At 54.1% G+C, this 23,092-nt stretch overlaps 2 protein-coding genes across 2 annotated transcripts in view; both read left to right on the top strand.

Annotated features, from left to right (window-relative positions):
* Prkd2 (protein kinase D2) overlaps positions 1–5,499 on the top strand; it is a 29,073-nt gene extending 23,574 nt beyond the window's left edge. Inside the window, exons 17-19 of the mRNA XM_059281150.1 lie at positions 486–753; positions 4,556–4,641; positions 4,885–5,499. Of these exons, the coding sequence (XP_059137133.1) occupies positions 486–753; positions 4,556–4,641; positions 4,885–5,085 (555 nt within the window). The 3' untranslated portion in view covers positions 5,086–5,499. The remainder of the gene's footprint in view (positions 1–485; positions 754–4,555; positions 4,642–4,884) is intronic.
* A 4,560-nt stretch (positions 5,500–10,059) lies between these two features.
* Positions 10,060–22,388, top strand: Dact3 (dishevelled binding antagonist of beta catenin 3). Its single transcript, XM_059281139.1, has 4 exons — positions 10,060–11,226; positions 18,235–18,331; positions 18,455–18,607; positions 20,208–22,388. Exons 1-4 carry the CDS (start codon positions 10,822–10,824, stop codon positions 21,536–21,538), a joined length of 1,986 nt encoding a protein of 661 aa, XP_059137122.1. The 5' UTR covers positions 10,060–10,821; the 3' UTR covers positions 21,539–22,388.
* Positions 22,389–23,092: the final 704 nt, after the last annotated feature.

Genomic DNA, 23,092 nt, shown 5'->3' with positions numbered 1-23,092 from the left:
GAGGCATCAGAGCCCTTGTTAGAAGTCATGTGCCCATTCCAACTGGACAGGGCTTCTAGAGCGTTGCCTCTGTTCCCTCTTTCAGTCCGTTCACCCACCTGTCCAGTGGGAACCGCCAATAAAGGGTCATTCGGAGGCTGCAACCCATCCTGGGAGGCAGACAGATGGCTATAGGGAGCGCTTAATAGAAATTTCTTCATACTGGGCACAGTTCAGTGAGCTGCGTGCGATGATCTCACGCCATCCTCATGCTGGCCCTTCTGAGACAGGTGCTGTTATGTTCTTCCTTGTGTTAGAGATGTGGAAACTGAGGCACAGAGAGGGGAACGTCACTTACGTGCCATCACTCAGCTAGCGAGTGGCACATCCTAGATTGGAACCAGCATTCCATGTTGTTCGGAATACCGAGGTGGCGGTGGTGTGGCCACACAGTGGGGGCGGTGACGCCATCATCCCTGACAGCCTTCGCCTGGTCCCCTTCGCAGGTGAAGCTGTGTGACTTCGGCTTTGCCCGCATCATTGGTGAGAAGTCCTTCCGGCGCTCAGTGGTGGGCACACCCGCCTACCTGGCCCCCGAGGTGCTGCTCAACCAGGGTTATAACCGCTCCTTGGACATGTGGTCCGTGGGTGTGATCATGTACGTCAGCCTCAGTGGCACGTTCCCCTTTAATGAGGACGAGGACATCAATGACCAGATCCAGAACGCAGCTTTTATGTACCCAGCCAGCCCCTGGAGCCAGATCTCATCTGGAGGTGAGCCTGGTACACAGACTAGGAAACAAGGAGGTAGGGAGGAGCCAGGCCTCAGACTTCATGGGCTGTGAGCATGGGGACCAGGAGGGCTAAGTGGGTGTGGGAGAGCAAGAGTGTGGCCACACCTAGTAGGTGAGGCTGTCAGAGATTTGGGGGAAGCTGGGTCTGGGTGGGCGGAACTACAAAGCAATGGGGGTGGGCCCAGGCCAAAACGTGGGTGGGACCGTAAGAGGAGGGTGGTCAAAGAGGCTGGGCTGTGTGAGTGGGTGGAGCTATGAGAGTGAACCCTGGAGGGGCAGGTGCCTTGTGGGTAGACCCAGGTACCAAGGGGAGGTCGCAGTGGCTTGAGAATCCAGGACAAGTACAGAATCAGGGTACTGGGGAGACTCAGGGAACTTTCTTTTCTTTCCTCTCTCTCTCTTTTGTTATTTTATCATGTGCATGGATATTTTGCCTGCATGTATATATGTGCATCATGTGCATTCCTACTGCTCCTGAAGGCCAGATGTGGGTGTCAGATCCCCTAGAACTAGAGTTACAGGTAGTTGTGAGCTGGGAACCTAACCTAGATCATCGGGAAGAGCAGCCAGTGCTCTTAACCACTGAGCCATCCCTCCAGCTCCAGGTCTATCTGCCTGTCTCTTTTGTTTATTTTATGTGTATGAGTGTTTTGCCTGCATGTACATGTGTACCTGATGACAGAGAGGAGGTCAGAAGAGGGCATCAGATCCCCTACAAATGGAGTTACTATGGGTGGTGGTTGTGAGCCACCGTGTGGGTGCTGGGAACCAAACCCAGGTCCTCTGCAAGAACAGAAAGCGCTCTTAACCACTGAGCCACCTCTCCAGCCCTATCAGATGTATTGTTTTTCTTTTGCAACAGTAGGGATTGAGCCCAGAGCTTCATGCATGACAAGTGCTCTATGACTAAGCCATGTATATCCCCAGCTCTTTCGTTGCATTTTAAACACAGGATCTACTAAACTGCCCAGGCTGGCCTGGAACTTATTTTGTAGCTCAATCAGGCATTGAACAGTTCAATGCTGGAATGAAAGGCCTGAGAGCCATCAGGCCTGGCTGAGACTCAAGCTTTAACCATGATATGTGGTTTGGAACTCCTGAGACAGACATCTGGGGCCTTGAGGATGGGATGCAGCTTGTCCATGTAGCACCCTGAGAGGAATGGGACCCGAGGTAGCCAGAGTGGCCTGCACGTGGGTAGAGCTTTTCTAGAGAGAGGCTGGAGCCGGACTCTGTGAATGGAGCAGAGATGAGCCTGAAGCTTGGAAATGTGTCCATTGACGAGGCAACCCAGTCTAGGGGTATGGCTTTGGGGTCAGGTGTGGGATAGGACATTTGAGAGGATGAGAGCCATGGGTGGGCCTGTTTGGTTTGGTTTAGCTGGCTTTGGACTATGTAGCAGAAGAGAACTTTGTACTCTCCATGCTCCTGCCTTGCTAGGATTACAGGCTGATGCTAGAAGAGCCTGGGAAAGCTTTGTCTCCATTGTTCCTGAGCAACATAATGCAACAGCTATTTACAGAACAATCCATTGTATTAGTAAAAGAAGTCTATGTCAGAGTATAGGGCAGTGGTAGAGCATCTGCCTAGAATCCCCCAGTGAGGGGCTGGGGTGTGGCTCAGTGGTAGAGCCCCTGCCTAGAATCCCCCAGTGAGGGGCTGGGGGAGTGGCTCAGTGGTAAAGCCCCTGCCTAGAATCCCCCAGTGAGGGGCTGGGGGTGTGGCTCAGTGGTAGAGCCCCTGCCTAGAATCCCCCAGTGAGGGGCTGGGGTGTGGCTCAGTGGTAGAGCCCCTGCCTAGAATCCCCCAGTGAGGGGCTGGAGTGTGGCTCAGTGGTAGAGGCCCTGCCTAGAATCCCCCAGTGAGGGGCTGGGGTATGGCTCAGTGGTAGAGCCCCTGCCTAGAAACCATCCTGAGAGGCTGGGGGTGGGGCCAGGTCAGTGGTAGTTCTCTTGCCCAGTACCCACGAAGTGCTAGGTTCCCTCCATAGCAATGTAACAAGAACACCATTTTAAGTTATCTAGAGATGGTTCTAAGCAAGCAGGGAGAATATGCAGAGGCTGTATGCAAGCCTCTGCCATTTTATATAAAGGACTTGAGCATCTATGGAGTTTGGTATCCATGGAATCCCTGCAGATATTGCCCCTAGGCTTACATGGGCCCGCACAGTGAAGCCTTGTCCCTCAAGATGCTCTGCCAATGACAAAGGCTCAGTGGGGCCTTGGCTTGAACACCTGACACTCAGTGATCTTCCTTTTCACAAAGGCCAGAGCTTCTGTCATGGGGCCTTCTGAGGGCCACGGGGGCTTCGGCGTGAGGCAGGCTTTTGTTTTCATTTTCCTTTTGTCAATATGACACGTTACTGTTCGCTCCCTGCTGATCCCAGTGATGTCAGGATTCCATGGGAAATAATATTTTCACCTCAGAAAGTATACTTATAAAAACTGGAGCTACACCAACCTAAGACAGAGTGCCTGTGTGACCTGGGTAGGTGTCTCCATGACGGATAAGGTGACCTGCTGACGTCCCATGCAACCTAAGTCAGAAGCTCATTTTTTAGTAAAAGGGGGACCTGTAGGGACCTGGCCCCGTTTTGGGTAACTGTTGCCTTGCTTGCTGACCTTGACCTTAATATCCTCCCTATGCTAATTCCCTGCTGGGTTCCACCCTCCTGAATGCTTAAGGGAAGTTCCTTGTCTATGTATCCTGCATAATGGGCGTTAACAGCTTAGATGCAAGATTGTAAAACATCGGTAGCGAACTTCTGCCCTCCGCGGTTCTCCCATTGTGCTGTAAGCCTGTATTTAAGACCTCCTCCCTCCTTCAATAAATGGCATTCGGCAGTAAAAAACAAAAAACTGGAGCTAGGGGGCTGCAGAGATGGCTCAGTTAAGAGCACTGGCTGCTCTTCCAGAGGTCCTGAGTTCAAGTCCCAGCACCCACATGGTGGCTCACAACCGTCTATAATGGTATGTGATGTCCTCTTCTGGCATGCAGGCATACATCTAGACAGAACACGCATACATTAGAACAAAACAAACAAAAATAATAAAATAAGGATTTATTTTAAAATTTAAGGGAAAAAAACACACTGGAGCTAGAAGGGCTGGACAGATGCCTCAGCAGTTAAGACTGCTTGCACCTCCTGCAGAGGACCCGAGGGGGTCCCAGCATCCATGTCTGGTGGCTCACAAACCACCTGTAACTCCTGCTCCAGGGGATTCCAATTCTCTCTTCTGACCTAAGAGGGCACCTTCATCCACATATACAGATACATACATATAAATAAAAATAAAATAAATTTTGTTTGGTTTGGTTTTTGATACATATAAATAAAAACAAAATAAGTTTTGTTTCGTTTGGTTTTTGATACAGTGTATCACTATGTATCCCAGGCTGTCCTTGAACTCACAGAGACCTACCTATTTGCCTCTCCTTCTGCCTCCCAAGTGCTGGGATTAAAGACGTGGACCGCGACAACCAGCCCAAAAATAAAATAATTTTTAAAATGTAAGCTGGTCATGCTGGCATATACTTATAATCTCAGCAATTGCCAGGTGTAGCCCACGCTGGTTTTGAACTCCTGATCCTCCAGCTTCCGGCTCCCAAGTGATGGGGTGGGGCCACCGTGAGTGGTAAGATTGGTAATTTAATGAGAAGAGCAGGGATAAGTGTTTGGTCACCTGGGCCAGTGCTGGAGAGATGCCTTTGAGGCAGGCAGGGTGGGGTGCCTTGCTGGAAGGCGCCACCGGTGAATCTTAATCTGTCTCCTTCCCCCACAGCCATCGACCTCATCAACAACCTGTTGCAGGTGAAGATGCGCAAGCGCTACAGCGTGGACAAGTCTCTCAGCCACCCCTGGTTACAGGTGACGTACGGAGGGGGCTGGAGGGAGCGGCAGAGCTAGGGCTTTAATTGGCTGGGTGAGGGGGACCGTGATTGACTAGCCTATTGCTGGGCTGTGGTTGGGGCTGGGGCTACGCCGCTATTGGCTGAGCAGGTTTGTGGTGCTTTACCATCATTGGTCCCAGCGGAATCTACGCTGTTGCTAAGATTGCGGTTCTTTGCCCAGCCTGTGGTACCCAAGCTAACCCAGTTCTTCCCGGCCCAGGAGTACCAGACATGGCTTGACCTCCGAGAGCTGGAGGGAAAGATGGGCGAGCGATATATCACGCATGAGAGTGACGATGCGCGCTGGGATCAGTTTGTGACCGAGCGCCTTGACACATCCGCAGAAGGGGACCTGGGTTGCGCCCGTCTGCCGCAGGACCATGAGATGCAGGGGCTGGCTGAGCGCATCAGCATCCTCTGAGGCCAGCGTTTCCCCTGGGCTGCTTCCTTTGGAATCCTGCACACCAGCCCTGAAGTGAACTATTCTAGGGGAAGCGGCTTCCTGCATAGACTGAATGGGGCAGTACGCAGGGGGACTGGAGAATGGGACGTCCGTCACTAGAGCTTCCTGTCTTTCCAGACATTGAAATAGGCTCTTCTGGGGCCATGGTCTTAGTCTCTGATGCCGCTGCCCTAGGCTGTTGCCCACCAGAACGACTGTATGTAAAGGAGGCGCCGAGGCTGGAGGGATGAGCCTGTGGGTAAAGGCGCTTGCCACCAAGCCTGACAACTTGATTCCCGGGACCCACCTGTCTGAAGGAGAGAATCGACTCCTGCCGGTCGTCCTCTGACCACCACAAGTGCCCACACAAACACACACAATAAATAAATGTACTTTTTAACAAAACAAAACGAGGCTCCCACTGGCCGTGGTGGTGCGTGTCTATAATCCCAGCACTTGGAGAGCTGAGGAAGGAGGATTGCTTTGAGTTCAAAGCCAGGACTACAGAGCACGACTAGGTCTCAAAAAAGCCTTTTCCGTGGTGGCTCCTGCTTGTAATTCCAGTGTTTGGGAGGTGGGTACTACTGATGGGAGGGAGATGGGAGGGGGCAGAAGGGGAAGAGTTTGGGGAGGAGGACTCCCCAGAGTAGTATGTAAGAGAGGGATGTCACATGTGCCAGAAAGGGGGAAAGTGTGTAGCCTAGAGAAGGAAGAGTTCAGGTACAGAGCTGGAAGTGGCGACTCACAAGCAACCGCCTCGGACATGCTGCTGCACGCTTTCAATCCCAGCGCAGATGTCTGAGTGCAAGGCCAGCCCGGGCTACATAATGAGACTCAGCCTCCGGGGGAGGGGGAGGAGGAGGGAGCACCGTGAACGGGTGCAGTTCTCAGGACTGAGACACCTATCTTAAATCGGAAGTGCGCTGAAGGGGCAGCCGATGGAGCCCTTGCCCGGAACCCACCAGGGAGAGCCTGGGGGCTTGCCTCAACTGTAGGACGTTTGTCTAGTATGTGCCAAGGCCGCTGTCTCACCACCCGGCCCTAGAAAAGCAAGTCAGGTGTTGTCGTACACCGGCAATCCTAACGCCGCAGGTGCAGAAGCAGGATTAAGACACTGAGACTCATGGGCAGATGAGACAGCTCAGGGAGTGAATGTGTTTGCAGGGCGCTGAGTTCAAGCCTCAACCCTGCCACTTTTTTGTTTTGTTTTGTTTTTCGAGACAGGGTTTCTCCGTGTAGTTTTGGTGCCTGTCCTGGGTCTCGCTCTGTAGACCAGGCTGGCCTCGAACTCACAGAGATGCGCCTGCCTCTGCCTCCCGAGTGCTGGGATTAAAGGTGTGTGCCACCACTGCCCGGCGAGCCTTTTTTCAATACAAAACAGAAAGGTGAGATGGCTCAGGGTGGTGGAGGTGTCTGCCACCAAGCCTGACCACCGAGGTCCTATCCCCAGAGCCCACACAAGGGTCTGCAAGGAGAAAACTGACTCCCAAAGCAGTCTTTTTGACCTCCACACGTGGTGCCCTCCTTTACCACTGAGCCGTCTCTCCAGCCCCTGTAGGCAGGATGTCTTTGAGTCCAGAGCTCCCTGTTAGGCTAGTCTGTCTAGCCAGCTTGCTCCAGGAGTCCTCCGTCTTTGCTTTCCAAGGTGCTGGGCTTACGGGCAGGCTGCCATGTGCATCCAGCATTTACATGGGTTCTGAGGATCCAAACACCAGTCCTATGCTTATGCAGCAAGCTCTTTAACCACTGCACAACCCCTCCAGGCATTTTTTAAAAACCATCTTTGCACCATGATACTGTCAAAAACTCCCTCCTTCCTTTCCTTCCATTTGAGGTTCTGGAGGTGGAGCCCAAGCCTTTACAAATACCAGGCAAGCAATGCACCACTGAGTGCCAGCTAGTGCAGTGTGTGTGTGTGTGTGTGCGTGTGTGTGCGTGCACGCATGTACATGTGTGTGTATTGTGTGTGTGCACGCGTGTGTGTATGTGTGTGCGTGTGTGTATTGTGTGTGTATGTGTGTGTGCGTGTGTATGTGTGTGTGCTTGTGTATGTGTGTGTGCGTGCATGTGTGTGTACTGTGTGTGCGCGTGTGTGTATGTGTGTGCATGTGTGTGTATTATGTGTGTGCAAGCGTATGTGTGTGTATGTGTGCATGTGCATGCGTGCATGTGTGTGTGTATTGTGTGTGTGCGCGCGCGTGTGTGTATTGTGTGTGCGTGCGTGTGTGTTTATGTGTGTGCATGTGTGTGTGTTGTGTGTGTGCAAGCGTGTGTATGTGTGTGCGTGTGTATGTGTACGTGTGTGTGCACATGTGCGTGCGTATGTGTGTGTTTGTGTGTGTGTGTGTGTGTGTGTGTGTAGACAGAGTCTACGCCATGTGGGTTCCTCTATCACCCTCTACTTTATTTTTATTATGTTATATTTTAAACACCAGGGGGTGTGCCGTAGCATGCCTGCAGAGACCAGTTCCCTCCTTCCACCATGCGGGTACCAGGAATAGAGCTCAGGCTCAGCGGCGAGTTCTCTTACCCACAAAGAGCCATCTTGCCAGCAGCCACTTAGTTTTTCGAGACAAGGTCTCTTGCTGAACCTCAAGCGCTAGACTGGCTGGCCATCAAGCTTCAGTAATCCTCCTGTGTCCACTCCCCAGGACTGGAATGGCAAGTGTGGAAGCATTTCACTTGACCTTTCCCATGGGTCCTGGGAATCTGAACTCAACTCCTCACGTTTCCACGGCGAGTGCTTTATCCACTGAACTGTCTTCCCAGCCTTCGTGTTTTCTTTTCTATTGCAAGGACTTCTTTGACACCCGACAGGTGATCCCTCACTCTTGTCCGTTTCTGTCACTGCGCTGAGTGATGCAGGGTATGCAGGGGCGGCCATGACACCTCAGGCCCTGCTACCGTGGCGTGGAGACATAGACCAGTCCTGGGGATAGTGCTGGTCCTGAGTAGGCAGGGAAGGGGCGGGCAGGGTTAGGGAGCACAAGAAGTAGGGCCACCTGAAGAAGTCCGGGAGCGTGGGAGGCTTGTCTAGGGGAACACCTAAGCTTCATCTTGGCCTTGAGGGCTGTGGAGAAAGGAAATGGCCTGAAGGGATCATGTGTCCCACATTATCCCCTCCTTCATTTTTTTTTTTTTTTTTTTTTTTTTGAGACATGGTCTTTCTACATAGTCTTGGCCATCCTGGAACTCACTACCTAGGCCAGGCAGGCCTTGAACTCACAGATCTCCACCTGCCTCTGCCTCTCCAGGGTTGGAATTAAAGGTGTATGCCATCATGCTGTCCTGTTCAACTCTGGAGCCCTGCCCAGGTCTCCAGTTGCTTGGTCGCCCTGACTTTTGGCCTTCAACCCTCCATAGCTAAGAGTGAACTGAGGATTCATCTGAACAGGATTATTAATTTATTATTCATTACTATTGTTGTGCTGGGGATGGAAACCAGTACATGGCACATTCTAGGCAAAGGGCTCTACTTTGGAACCACATCCCCCAGCCCCTCACTGGTGGATTCTAGACGAATCCTCTACCACTGAACCTCATGCCCTCTCTTTGTTTTGCTTGGCCTTGCTATGTAGCCCAGGCTAGCCTGGACCTGCAGCTCTTCCTGCCTCATCATTTAGAACACTGGGGTTAAAGGCCTGAGCCACCACTCTTGGAACCGTGAGAATTTTTTGTGTTTGACCCAAGGTTTCTCTGTGTAGCTCTGGCTGTTCTGGAACTCACTATGTAGACCAGGCTGACCTTGAACTCACTGAGATCCACCTCCCGAGAGCTAGGATTAAAGGCTTGCACCACCACTGCCCGGTGAAATATTTTTTACGGTCTAATTTTATTTACGTATGGTGTCTTATCTTATAAAGATCTAATTAATTATGTGTATGCCTGTCTTCCACTAGAGTGCAGTTTCCACAGGTGACCAGAAGAGGGCACCAGCTCCACTGATGCTGGAGTTACGGGGTTGTGAGCTCTTTTTCCGTGTGTGTCAGGAACTGAGCCTAGGTTTTCTGGAAGAGCAGGAAGCGCTCTTAACCCTCTGAGTCATCTCTTCAGCCCCAGTGCTGGGATTACAGGCACGAACCACTATGCTCAGGGCTTTATGAGTAGTGGAAGCCATTGCTCCAAAAGAGTTAATAAACAGGGCCATATGTGGTGGCCCACACCTTTAATGTAAGCACTTCGGGTGTGTGTGTGAGAGAGGGAGAGGACTGAGACAGGCTGGTCTTTCTAAGTTCAAGGCCAGCCTGGTCTACATAGTAAGTTCCAGGCCTACCGGGCTATAGAGTGAGACTCTCAAAACGCAAAACAAAACCTAATAATGTCTTTTAACGTTCAGAATAACCCTCCGGGACGCAGATGAAGAAAAGGAGACACAGAGAGACTACATACGTTTCCTGACGCTACTCAGCCTTAAAGTGGCGGTGCCGAGACTCATCATATCCTGGTCGCTTACAGCAGGGGATAAAAAGATGGAAGGTTTCACACTACTTTTTTCTTTTTCTGACGGGCTCTCGTTGTTAGCCCAGACTGGCCTCGAACTCACGGTGATTCTCCTTTCCCAGCCTCCCTCACAGATCTGAGTTTTGTTTTTGGTTTTTGAGACAGGGTTTCTCCGTGTAGTCCTGGCTGTCCTGGAACTCTATAGACCAAGCTAGCTTCGAACTCACAGAGATCCGCCTGCCTCTGTCTCCCGAGTGCTGGGATTAAAGGCGTGCGCCACCATTGCCAACCTTACCATCGTTTAAAAAGTCCAAGGTCCGTCTGAGAAATGGGTTGACACACTGGGTGTAGTGACACAGGCTGGCCGCCTGAGGCGGCGCTAGCCCGGAGAGGGGAACCTTACAGAGCAGAGAGGCTCAGGCTCAGGACCACAGAACGCTGAGAACAGAGCGTCTCAGAAGACTGAGAACAAAGCCTTTTAGAACCGGGAACAAAAGCCCCTGCCATCTCAGACTGGTGGAACTCACAACCGCACAGCACCTGGGAGACAAAAGACCTCAGATTCTTTTCTGGTCAAATCATACACTATTCCACCCAGGGTCTTGTAATTCCAGAAGCGTGTTGTTTTAATGAGCTAGAAACCCGCTGCGTAATCGGACTAGTTTGAAATTCACTCTGTAGCTCAGGCTGGCCTCGAACACTCAATTCTCCTTCTCCCTTAGCCTCCCCTGTGATGGGATAATCACAGAGCCGTTTTGAAACGGTGCTGCTTAAAAGCATAATCGTATCGTAAGATGTCCACTTCATTTCACTTCTGGGAAAGCTTCCTGGGAGAGGAGGCGTGATCCGGATTCCATCCTCGCTGATGCTTCTCCTTCTGCGCAGACTCAGAAGCTGAAAGTTCGGGATGGGCGGCAGGAGCGGCGGCGGCGCTGTCACGTGGATCCAATCTCTATTTATAGACTACCCTACCCCTCTACCCGGACAGTCCAATAGCAGCTAGAGCTTGCCCGCAAGAGGGCGGGACCAGCTCCAGAATCCGAGCGACCGACACCAATGGAATTGGAGCAAGGGCGGGCTTGTTTTATTGTGACGTTGAGGGCGTGGCCACAGCGCCTTAGTCCGTGCACAAAGGGGCGTGGCGACTCTGAGTCCCGTAGGTAGTCGCGAGCATGCGTTGTGGGGGCGGGGCGGGGCGGGGCGGAGCGCCCCCGTCAGGGAGGGCAGCAACCAATAGACGGCAGTTGTTGTGCGGCCGGGGGCGTGGTCATGTAGATGAGGCGCGGGTGGGCGGCCCAATGGGCGGGCGCCTATGCAGATGAGACGGTGACAGCCCGGCCAGCGGGCGGGCGGGCTGCTGGGGCGGGGAGGTGGGACCGGCGAGAGGGGCGGCCGTGGGGCCCGGCCGGGCTGGGGCGGGGGGCTGCAGCCATGATCCGGGCCTTCTCGTTCCCGGTGAGCCCGGAGCGGGGTCGGCTGCGGGGATGGTTGGAAGGCAGCCTGGCCGGGCTCTGCGAGTTGCATTGGCTCCGAGAGAGGCAGGAGTACCGCGTGCAGCAGGCGCTGCGGCTGGCCCAGCCCGGGATGGGGGGCGCCGAGGCCGAGGACGAGGAGGACGCCGAGGAGGACGAGGATGCGGCAGCGGCGCGCAGGGCCGCGGCGGCCCTGGAGGAGCAGCTGGTGAGGGGTCTCCTGTCCGTGCATCCATCCGTGCATCCCTCCCTCCCCCATCCGTTCCCCCACCTCCCTATCCGTGTGTCTGTCTGTCCGTCTCGGTGGTATGCTCGGGACACCGGTCCTAGGGTGGGGGAGCAAGCAAGGGAAAAGGACGAGAGATAAGACTGGAGACCTCCCCCACCCCCAAATCGAGCTGATGGAGAGGATGCACGGCCTCCACTGGACCCTCCGCATGGACCCTGTTAAGCATTCTAGACGCCTAGTGTATGTCAACGGAACACTCGGCTTCTTCCAGTCTTCCCATTTCATGAGGGGTTGAGAGTCCCCATTTTACGGAGAAAGAAACTGAGGCTTAGAGACAGGAAGAGACTCACCCAAGGTCACACAGCCGGCATTCAAACATAACCTCCCTCTGGGCCCCGCTACCTAGGCTCCATCTTTCCTTAAGTCCCCGGGGGGTGCTTGGAGATCCCTGGAGGGGGCGGGGTGGGGGAAGGGGAATCTTCGGGCCTCTGGAGGGAGGGACCCACTGCTGAGAAGAAGCTCACAGTCCCTGAGGACCCCCAGGGGCATTTTGATCAACCCGATGACACTTCTCTCTTCTGCTTGGTCCCATGCCTCAGTAACATAAGGGGAGGCCGGGTGAAAGTAGCTGGGGCGGGGTGGGGGGCCGGTATCTGACTCTTCGGGGCGGTCTAACGATGACTTTCAAATTGAAAAGGGCCCAGCTTTCTCTCCCTCCCTAGATCACTCCTTGAGTCTGGAGACCCTTTCCGGTGTCCCTCCCACCTTCACAGACCACAGCATCTCTGTTTCCTTTCCTTAACCCTGTCCCTGTCTCTATGGTCTTCCCAGACCTGCTTAGCATCCAAAACCAGGGTATCTCAGGGATGGGGCCGTGGTCTGGCCCTAGACTCTCCGTGTTTTTCTCCCCCACCGTCTCCATCTCTCTTTCCTTCCCCCAGCCCGCTCCCCTGGCCCATCCAGGTCCCCTAAGCCTCTGTGTGTGTACATGTGTGTGGTCAGAGCTTCTCGTTTAGGGAAACCTGAGCCGAGGCTGTGGGGGTGGGGAGGGGGCTCTGGCTGTTGCTGACCTCGGCTGCCCCCTCCCCACATGGGAAGTGGGGAGAGGGGCCGAGGCCAGACGCCCAGCCCCACCCCCACCGGCCTGACCGTGCAGGGAGTGGGACCTTACATTCTTCTCGAAGCAGAAACAGCTGTGGGAGGCCCCGCCCCCTCTCCCAAAGTTACAGACGGGGGGTGGGGGGGTGGGGGGGAGCTTCAGCCGCTCCCCCCCCCCCCCCCGCCCCAAGCTGCCTGGGCTTTGCCAGACCCCACCATCCCACTAGGAGAGGGAGGGAGAAGGCACCACAGCTTACCAGTAGTGGCCTGGCCTCTCTCCCTCCTCACTCTGCCCCTCACCTTCTATGTGTCTGTTTGCTTTTCTGCCCCACTCATCCCTGCTGGCATGAGGTGGTGATGGAAGAGAGGACTGTCCCCGCACACTCCACCCCTCCACCCCTTCCCCACTGTCAGCAGTCAAGGCTCGACCCAGCCTCAAAGAGGAGGCGGTGGCGGACTGGGGCAGGAGGCTGGCTGGTGGGGGAGCAGAAAAGAGCTAAATATAAATATATCTGGTGTTGAGGGTTCCTGGGTCTTTCTGAAGAGGGAATGGGGACACCTCTGATCCCAGAACCCCTGTCTTAGGACGGGTTCATCTCCCATCCATCTCTCAGAAACACACTCCCTTTGAAGCAAGAAAAACCGAAGTTAGACTTGGTGACTGTGCTAGACATGTTGTGGCCATGCCAAATGAAGAGTAGAGACCTTTCAGAGGAGAAGCCTGGAGATTGTGTATGGATGGGTCCTGTTTGCTCCTAGGGAGGAAAAAGAGCCCATCCATCAAGGAGGACTTGAGTTAGACTTGCAGAAGGACTTCTTAACACAGATGAAAGGACACTGGAATGTAAGGAGAGGAAAAAAGATACCGGGAAGTTTGGGCAAAGCAGTCTCTCAAGACATCAGGCCACTTAAAGATGAAGGAACTCGGGCTGTCTGTTCCCCAATTCTTGACTCTTCCCTCTAGTGGAAAAACTGAAATAAGAGTTGTGGAATTTATCCCCCCCCCATCCATTATTTAACATATTTTAATTATACACGCAGTATTTGAAATTATTCCTTGAGAGATACCCTGAGCTTTCATGTGACGATGTAGGCTAGCATTTATGAAGCGCTGAAAAAGAACTTCTCTTTTCATTCACTTTAGCCCTTCCAGCGAGCTTATGAAAGACCTGCTTGTATGATGCCCATGTTTCAGATGAGGACAGTGAAGCCCAGAGAGGTGAAGACACCCACCTAAGGTCTCACAGCTGGGCAGTGGAAGAGATTTGAATCTTGAGTTTGAATCTTGGCCACTGGGTACCAAGTCACACCTTCAGTATTCCATCGACCTGTACAGTGCCCCTCATCTCTCTGATTCCCTGTGTCCAGAAGGCCGCTATCATTTGACCTCGGCTTCAGTCCATCCTGACAGTTTATATATCAGGAAAGAAATGGGGAGCACCTGGCAAAGCTTTTTTATTTACCAGTACAGGGGCTGGAACTAAGGGTTAGGTACAGGCTAGGCAAGTGCTGTACTCCTGAGTGACACCCCAGCCCCTCACTGGGGGATTCTAGGCAGGGGCTCTACCACTGAGCCACACCCCCAGCCCCTCACTGGGGGATTCTAGGCAGGGGCTCTACCACAGAGCTATGTCCCCACCCTCTTTTTTGTTTGTTTTTAGTTTAGTTTTGGTTTGGTTCGGATTTTGAGACAAGGTCTCACTATGTGACTCTGGTTGGCCCAGAACTCACAGGGATCCACCTGCCTCTGCTACCTTGTCTAGCCCTAGCCCTCTTTCTGAGACTGGATTTCTCTATGATTCCCAGACAGGCTTTGAACTTTGTATACTCCTGGCTCTGCCTTCCAGAGCACTGAATTATCTCAAACCCCACCCCTGGCCTGCCTCAAAGGTTTTGCTGTTTTATAAAATTCCAGTTCCTTGGGTGAGGTCCCAAGGCATTGCTCAGGGTCTTCAGAATGTGGCCAACCAGAGTAGACACAAGGTGTGGAAATTGTTAGACATGCAAATTTTGGAGTTCCAATCCAGGTCTATCCAGAAGCTCTCAAGCTGGGGCTCAGTAACTTTGGTTTTTACAGACCCTCCAGGTTCTGTCAGGCTTAATACCCTTGCCAACTCCCATCAGCAGTGGCGTGCACACAGAAAGGTGACCCCATAAGATTGTATCGTCACTGTGTGTGGTGGTGCATAGCTCTCATACGAGCACTTGAGAGCACTTGGGAGGTGAAGGCAGGAAGATTGGGCATTCAAAGTTATCCTTGGCTACGTAGGGAATCCAAGGTCAGCCTGGGCTACCTGAGACTGTCTCCAAACCCCCAAAGGATCGCTGCCTAATGTTATTGCACACAATGCCCCCATCATGATGAAGTCCCTGGACACATTTCTCTGAATGTGTCCCTGTGACTGTAAATCTGACTTCCTCTCTCCCCTGCATGTTCCTTTTCTGCTCAGCACTGTGTTTTAGTGGCAGCTCCACAGGAAAAAAAAAAAAATCCATCTTCGTCCATCTTCACAGCTGTATAGTATTCCACTGCAAGCATAGGCAGGCATTCGTTCCTTCATTAGAAATTTCCTAAGTGCTAAGACCGAGGGAGAAGAGTGCCACTGTGAACAAAACAGTCAGGAATCTCTGCCCTGGTGAGAAATCACTTCCTAGTGAGAGACATGATAGTTAAACAAGTGACACTCTGATACATATTTTTTTTTAATATTTATTTATTTATTATGTATCCAGTATTCTGTCTACATGTATGCTTACAGGCCAGAAGAGGGCACCAGATCGAATTATGGAGGGTTGTGGGCCATCATGTGGTTGCTGGGAATTGAACTCAGGACCTCTGAAAGAGCAGTCAGTGCTCTTAACCACTGAGCCATCTCTCCAGCCCCCTCTGATAAATATTTTAAAGTCAGGAGGTGGGAGAAAGAGCAGAGTGACAGGATGCAGAATGGTAAAGGGACTATTTTAGAAAGGTGGGGGACGGGGGATCACTTTAGAAAATACTGGGCATTAGGAAGGCGTGGGGGCAGAAGCAGCGAGCTCATGCTCCTTGTGGTAACCAGGGCCAGGCAGCCGCCCGGTCAGGTCCACTTAGAACATGACACAGGCCACTGATGATGGCAGCCTGGGGTTTTTGTTTTTTTTTTTTGTTGTTGTTGTTTTTTCCCAGACACTTCCCCATACTGTGTGCATGGACTTCTATTTTAGGTTTTGCTTACAGTTAATTGACTGGGCCTTGGGCATGTACACATACCCAGAGTAGGAGCCTCCAACTGGAGGCTTTTGTTGACACAGACAGGGCCACATGGGGGCTTCTGTTCAGGGAGAGAAGGGCAGGCCTGGAGGAGTCAAGGGCGGGTTGGGGGGTGGGGGGGCTGTGGCTGCTGCCAGAGCCAGGCCAGTCTTTCTGCCCTAAATAGGCAGGCCTGGGTGCTGGTCCCGCCCTCCCGCCAGCAGCCAGACAAGCCGCTTTTGTCTGAGGGTCAACCGTCTGCCCCTGGCAGCCGCTACCTCTGGTCTCACTTGGTCCCCTGTGAGGCATTCCCTGGCCCTGCCTCAGTGCCCTCCAAATAAGATAAAATTCTGGATTTTTTTTTTTTTTAAATTGTAGAGACAGGGTCTTGTTGCCCAGGCTGCCCTCAGACTCACCAGGCAGCCAAGGATGGCTGTGAACTCCTTATCTTCCTGCCGCTAATCAGTGCAAGGACCAAGGTCTGTGCCACCACCCCAGTTTTATGCAAGACTAGGGACTAAGCCCAGAGTTTCCCAGCTAGGCAATCACTCCTCTAACTCAGCTCCACCCCCCACCCCAGTCCTGGGGGTCTTGGTCTTTGATCACTGCAGTAGCCACCAGTAAGGCTAGACCTGCAGAGGACTTCCCGGAGGGACAAAGGGTGTGGTTCTTCAGAGGGGGGGAGCAATGAGGCCTGTGAATTGTGTGGCATGTTTTTGTTTTCTTTTTCTTTTCTTTCTTTCGTCTTTCTTCCCTTTTGGAGGGTTTTGAGACAGGGTTTCTTTGTGCAGCCTTGTCTGTCCTAGGACTAGCTCTGTGGACCTGGCTGGCCCTAGTGCTGGGATTAAAGGCACGCGGCCACCGCTGCCTGGCCATGCTGCATGTGTTTTGTATGAGGTAGCCAGTCCGCAGCAGGAAGCAATAAGAGGAGACTTCCATAAGAACTTCCTTTTGGTAATAAGGGTCCATGCCAGGGAGAGGGAAGTACTTAAGAAAGGAGGGCCAGAACTGAGGAGGAGGTAATCCCGTGGCCGCCCCGTTAGCATTGAACTCTCCCGCAACAAGACCTGTCATAAAAAGATACAGCCCAAGTGTAGTGTGTCGCCACCAGCAACATCTGACTCAAAAAGTACAAGTAGAAAAGTCGTGAGTTCAAGTTCATGCTCCCCTGCATGGCAAGTTTGAGGCCAGCCTGGGCTCTGTGAGAGTGAGGGGCTGGGGTAAAGCCAACCTGGGCTCTGTGAGAAGGAGGGTCTGCTAAGAAGGTGTCTCAGTTAGGTTCCTGACACTTGAGCATGAAGACCTGAGTGTGAATCCCCAGTACCCACATAAGAAGCCAGGTAAAAGGCTTGGTGAGGCTGAGATCCCTGGTACTAAAGTGGCAGAGTCAGGAGGATTGTGGACTCATCAGAGGTGGGCTAGCCTAAGCAGGTGAGACCTTGCCTCAGAAAAATAAGGTGGATGGGTTTGGGATTTAGCTCAGTGGTAGAGCGCTTGCCTAGCAAGCATAAGGCCCTGGGTTCGGTCCTCAGCTCCGAAAAAAATAAAAATAAAAATAAATAAGGCGGAGAAGTCAGGCAGCGGTGGCACACGTCTTTAATCCCAGCACTCGGGAGGCAGAGGTGGGCGGATCTCTGTGAGTTCGAGGCCAGCCTGGTCTACAGTGCAAGTGCCAGGACTACACAGAGAAACCCTGTCTCCAAAAACCAAATAAATAAAAAGTAAGGTGGAAGGCTGGAGAGATGGCTCTGTGGCTAAGAGCCCTTGCTGAGCAATCACGAGGACTAGAGGTTTGAATTCCACCACCACATGGTGAGCAGAGTGTCTTGCACATGCCTGTAACTACAGCTCTGAAGAGGGGGGAGATAGGAAAGTCACTGGAGATCGAACCCCAGGTTCGAGTACACTTCATGCCTCTCCTCCAACATTCACTCTCCAGTACAGCTGCACACACATGCACAGACGCTCACACGGACACCCACATACATAGATAAATAATTCTTTAGAAAGATAATGAGGGAACTGGGCATTGGTGGCCCACAAATTTAATCCCAGCACTTGGGAGGCAGAAGCAGGAGGATCTCTGTGAGTTTGAGGTCTGCTTGGTCTACAGAGTGAGTTCCAGGACAGCCAGGACTACATACATAGAGAGAGACCCTGTCTCAAAAAACCAACATCATCATCATCATAATAATAATATAAAATTAATAAAGACAAGCATGGTGGTGCCTTTAATCCCAGCACTGGAGTTGAGGAGAGGCAGAGGCAGGAGGATCTCTGTGAGTTCAAGGCTAGGCTGGTCTACATAGTGAGTTCCAGGACAGCCAGAGCTGCATAGGAAGACTCTGTCTCAAAACACACAAAGGCAAAACAAGGATGTGAAGTGGGACTGGAAGAGGAATATTCTAATAGGGTTTAGGGAGCCGTGATCATAGATGAGGGGCATAGCTAAGAGTTAATGGACAAAGGATGGGTCCTGAAGTCTCAGCACGCATAGATGGGGCTACAGCGTGAAGGCTGAAAGTTAGACAGAAGGACTTCCCCACGGGGACGAGGGACAGAGAGCTGACATTTCCCAGTGGATCTCTGCCAGGAGCTCATGAACAGCAGGCTGGTGGGCTCTGGAGCCTCCTGACCACTCTGTTCTCCCTGTGCTTTAGGAAGCCCTGCCTGGGCTCATCTGGGACCTGGGCCAGCAGCTGGGAGACCTGAGTCTGGAGTCTGGGGGCCTGGACCAGGAGAGTGGGCGCAGCTCAGGTGAGAATGGGGGTGGGGTGGGGTCTCTCTAGGACACCCCAGTCTTTCCTTGTCTCTCCCAGACCCACCTCCTCCTTCCCCACCCCAGCTCCCTAATTGATTCCGCTTCTCCCTGGAATCCAGGCTTCTATGAAGACCCCAGTTCTACAGGAGGCCCCGATTCACCACCCTCTACCTTCTGTGGGGACAGTGGCTTCTCTGGATCTGGCTCCTATGGACGCCTGGGTCCCTCGGACCCCCGGGGCATCTATGCCAGCGAGAGACCCAAGTCCCTAGGTAAGGTGGGTGGGATGGGGCCCTGTGACAGTCAGAAGGTGGCTTTGAGCATAAAATGGAGTCCACTTTAGACTCCCAGTTCTGGCTGGGACTGCCAGTCTTGGTGTGTTTAGCATCTCTCTTCCTTCGGGACTTCTGTTTAATGGGGTCCTAAGAGTGTCTACATTGGCCAGGCATTTCAGTGCATGCTTTAATCCCAGCACTCGGGAGGCAGAGGCAGGCAGATCTCTGTGAGTTCAAGGCCAGCCTGGTCCACAAAGTGAGTTCCAGCCCAGTGAGGGTCCCTTAAATTTCTTTTCCTTCCTTCCTTCCTTCATTTATTTATTTTTTTTGAGACAGGGTTTCTCTCTGTAGTCCTGGCTGTCCTGGAACTCACTCTGTAGCCCAAGCTGGCCTCAAACTCACAGAGATCCACCTGCCTCTGCCTCCTGAGTGCTGGGATTAAAGGCGTGCGCCACCAAACCCAGCCTCAAGAGGGAATTGGTTTTAGAAAATATGGACAGTGAAGGCCTCAATGAGACTCTGACATTAGAGAAATGAGAGGAACAGGCCAAGCTGATATTCTAGAGAACAGGCCAGGAAGCAGAAGTCACAAGTGCAAAGGCCCTGAGGCCAGAGCACGGCAATTCCGGGCATCTAGGAGGTTAATATGACTGCAGATGTAAGAACATGAATGCTAAGGGTTAGCTGTGGTGTGAGGGAGGCCAGAGCAAGGGGTGAGGTCCTGAGGGGGTTTTATCATGAACCATATAGGAGGGGATGAGTGAGGCAAGGTCTTCAGGGAGGTGAGGGGTGAGAGAGAGAGGGATTGCTCTATCTAGGCTGGATGAGAAAAGCCTTGCTTTTTGTTTGTTTGTTTTTCAAGACAAGGTTTCTCTGTGTAGTTTTGGTGCCTGGCCTGGATCTTGCTCTGTAGACCAGGCTGGCCTCGAACTCACAGAGATTCACCTTCCTCTGCCTCCTGAGTGCTGGGGTTAAAGGCGTGCGCCACCACCGCCCAGCGAAAAGTCTTGATTTTATTGTGATCTGATGAAACAAGGTCCCGCTATGTAGCCCTGGCTGGCCTCAAACTTGCAGCAATTCTCCTGCCTCAGTCTCCCCAATGTTGGGATTACAGATGTGGGCCACCATACTCAGCTTAATTATTACTGTTGTTCTTTGTTTGAGGCAGGCTCTCATGTGGCCCAGGCTGGCCACTAACTTACTATGCAGCCGAAGGCGACCTTAAATTCCTAATCCTTCAACTTGCATCTGCTCAGTGCTGAGACTATGGCCATCTTGGGTTTGGTTTGTTTTTTTTGGGGGGGTGGTGGTGTGGGGAGCGGTTGTTTTGAGGTAAGGTCTCATGTAGCTCAGGCTGGCCTCCAACATGTTAAGTAGCTGAGAGTGGCCTCCACCTCCTCAGTCCTGGGATGGATCACAGAGGTGCACCACCAAGCCCATTATTTATTTATCAATTTATTTTACACTATTAAATTGCTACCTAGTTCAGGCTGGCTCGGAACTGGAGGCAATCCTCCTGCCTCGGCTGCTTCAGTTTTAGGGCTAAGAAAGGCCTTTGAGTGCCCCTCCTCTCTCTTCCTGTGCCTCTCTCCCGTAGGTGACGCCAGTCCCAGCGCTCCGGAGTCGGTGGGCCCCCGGGCCGCGGTGCCTCGCTCCTTCTCAGCTCCCTACCCGACAGCAGCGGGCGCCGAGGCCTGCTCCTCCGCCGAGAGGCGTGCGCGAGCGGGGCCCTTCCTGACGCCCAGCCCGCTGCACGCGGTGGCACTGCGCAGCCCACGGCCCAGCGGACGCGCGCCCTGCGGCTCCCCCGACGGGGCGGCCGGCCGGCCCCTGGACGGCTACATCTCGGCGCTCCTGCGCAGGCGCCGCCGCCGGGGGGCGGGCCAACCGCGGACGAGTCCCGGGGGCGCGGACGGGGGCGCGCGGCGCCAGAACGGCGCGCGCCCGCGGCCGCCCGAAGCGTCCCCGCCCCCCGGAGGCGCGCGACCCGCGCGGGAGCCGTCGACGGAGCGCGCCTGGGCCACGGCGTGGGAGGCGGAGGTCGCACCCGAACCCGCGCCTCCGGCCGCCCCGTCGCCGCCCTCCAGCCCGGCTGAGGGCCGCCTGGTGAAGGCTCAGTACATCCCGGGCGCGCCTGCAGCCTCCAGGGGCCTGCCGGGCCGCGCCGCGCGCCGCCGGGCGCCGCCGCTCACGCGAGGTCGCAGCGTGGAGCAGTCCCCGCCGAGGGAGAGGCCACGTGCTGCGGGCCGCCGGGGCCGCCTGGCAGAGCCGTCGGGGCGTCGGGGATCCCCGAGGGCGCGTAAAGCGGCGCGCTCGCAGTCCGAGACCAGTCTGCTGGGCCGCGCGCATGCCGCTCCGCCGCCCAAGTACCCCACGGCCGAGCGCGACGACCCCCGGCCGCCCCGCCCCCGGCGCGGGCCCGCGCCCGCACCCACCGTGCAGGCCTGCCGTCGGTGGCGCTCCACCGCGGAGATCGACGCGCCCGACAGCCGGCGCGCCCGCGCCCGCGTGCCCGCGCCGCGCGGCCCCGCGCCCTCGCCGTCCGCGCCCTCGCGCCGGCTGCTGTATGGCTGCGCGGGCAGCGACTCCGAGTGCTCAGCGGTAGGGCGGCCGGTGCCGCTAGGCCGTCGGATGCCGTCGGGCTGCGGCCCCGGAGGTTATGGCGAGAGCGAGTCGAGCGCCAGCGAGGGCGAGTCACCCGCCTTCAGCTCTGCTTCCAGCGACTCCGACGGCAGCGGAGGCCTCGTGTGGCCTCAGCAGCTGGTGGCGGCCGCCGGAGCCTCGCCATCGGGGCCCGGGGGTGCGGCAGGTGTTGCGACCCCCGCGGGCCCCGCCAAGGTCTTCGTGAAGATCAAGGCGTCACACGCGCTGAAGAAAAAGATCCTGCGTTTCAGGTCCGGTTCTCTGAAGGTCATGACGACTGTGTGAGTTGGGGGGGATGGGCTTGGGATCCACGTCCATGGCCTCTGCACCCCCACACTTCTCATCCTCGACCCCCCTCCACACCCACCTTCCAAAGACCACCGGTTTTCTCTGCTTCCAAAGACCCTCCTCACTCACTGCCCGCTGTCCATAGCCGTCCTGGAGAGGCTGCCCCTCTCCCCCCATTGAGAGGCGCTCAGATTGTCCCAGTACAGCTGTTTTTCAAAGCCTTGAACCAGAAAGGGCCCCTCTGTGGGCCTCGCCCTCCCCATCTGTGCAATGGATGTCCATGTATGCAAAAGCAGTGATTCCGTTCGGGTCCCCTCTCCCCCTGTTTTAGTTTAAAAGCTTAGTCTGCTCCCTCTCCATTTCTCTCATAGAGCTTTCTCATTCCTCTTTTCCTTGCCCAGACTGGGCTCCCTTCTCATTCACAAAGTGCCCCCTCCATGTCCCTGGACCCTTAGGATATCCCCTGGGGCCCCCGGGTCAGAGACTCTGACTCAGGTTATGCCTGCAGAGTGCCCTGGAAGAAGTGGCACTGTCTTAGGGCCTTTGAGGGTCAAGTAGGAGTTGCCAACACCTGGAAAGGACTCTCTTTCTGCTCCATCCCTGGACAGTTATGGAGGATTGGAGGTTACAGAGAGGAAGATGGTTTCAATCTCGTGCCTCTCCCCACAGGGAGTGGGGGAAGCTCAATGACCCTCAGCTGTTCCAATCCAGTGGGTTTTTTATTTTTTATTTTGATTTAAAAAAAATTACTGTATTTATTATGACAATGGTGACTCCCCGGTGCATGGGGGGCCAGATTCTGTGTGTTTCTCTAACCTCTTTGTAAATAAATGCACAGTGTTACATATTCCCTGGATTCTTGTTCCCCGTTAAAATGAGAGATGTGGCCTTTTTTCTTCCGACCGGCATCCGTGGAGCACCTTCAGTTTGCTGTGGAACCAGCAAGGTGCAGAGCCGGGTGGGATTTCAACATCACTTCGTGACCACTGACGGTGACTTTGGTGACTGGCCTTTGAGTTGTATTTGGACGTCGTTATGTTTTCGTAAAAATGGCAAGTCATCAAGAACAGGGCTGGGACGGTGGCTCGGGGGATCAAGTGCTTCCGGTACAGGTGTGAGGCCCTGAGTGCGGGTCCTCAGAACCCTTGGAAAGCCCCACTTAGTGACTGCAGCATGCTTACGGAGACAGGAGACTCCCTGGCAGCTCAAAGGCCAGCCACACTGGTGCATGCAGTGGCAAGTGGAAGCCAAGGACGGACATGCTAGGTTGTCCTCCGGCCTCCACATTGTATGCATTGCTTGTGCATACTTCACATGCTAAAATAATTATAAAGAAGTCATCAAGGTTAGGGGCTGGGGAGTTCACTGCTGTGCAAGCATAAGGACCTGAGTTTGGATCATTAACACTCATGTAGAAGCCAGGCATGGTGGGAAATGCTAGGGAGATAGAGGTGGGTACATCTCTATGAGCTCCAGGCCAGCCTAGGCTACATAGTGAGCTCCTGGCCAGCCTGCACTACAGAGTGAGCTCCAGGCCAGCCTTGGCTACAT

The sequence above is a fragment of the Peromyscus eremicus genome, chromosome 1, assembly GCF_949786415.1.
Source record: "Peromyscus eremicus chromosome 1, PerEre_H2_v1, whole genome shotgun sequence".
NCBI classification, from domain to species: Eukaryota; Metazoa; Chordata; class Mammalia; order Rodentia; family Cricetidae; genus Peromyscus; species Peromyscus eremicus.
The sequence above is the reverse complement of the archived record's forward strand: the minus strand, read 5'-3'. Positions and strand labels throughout refer to the sequence as shown.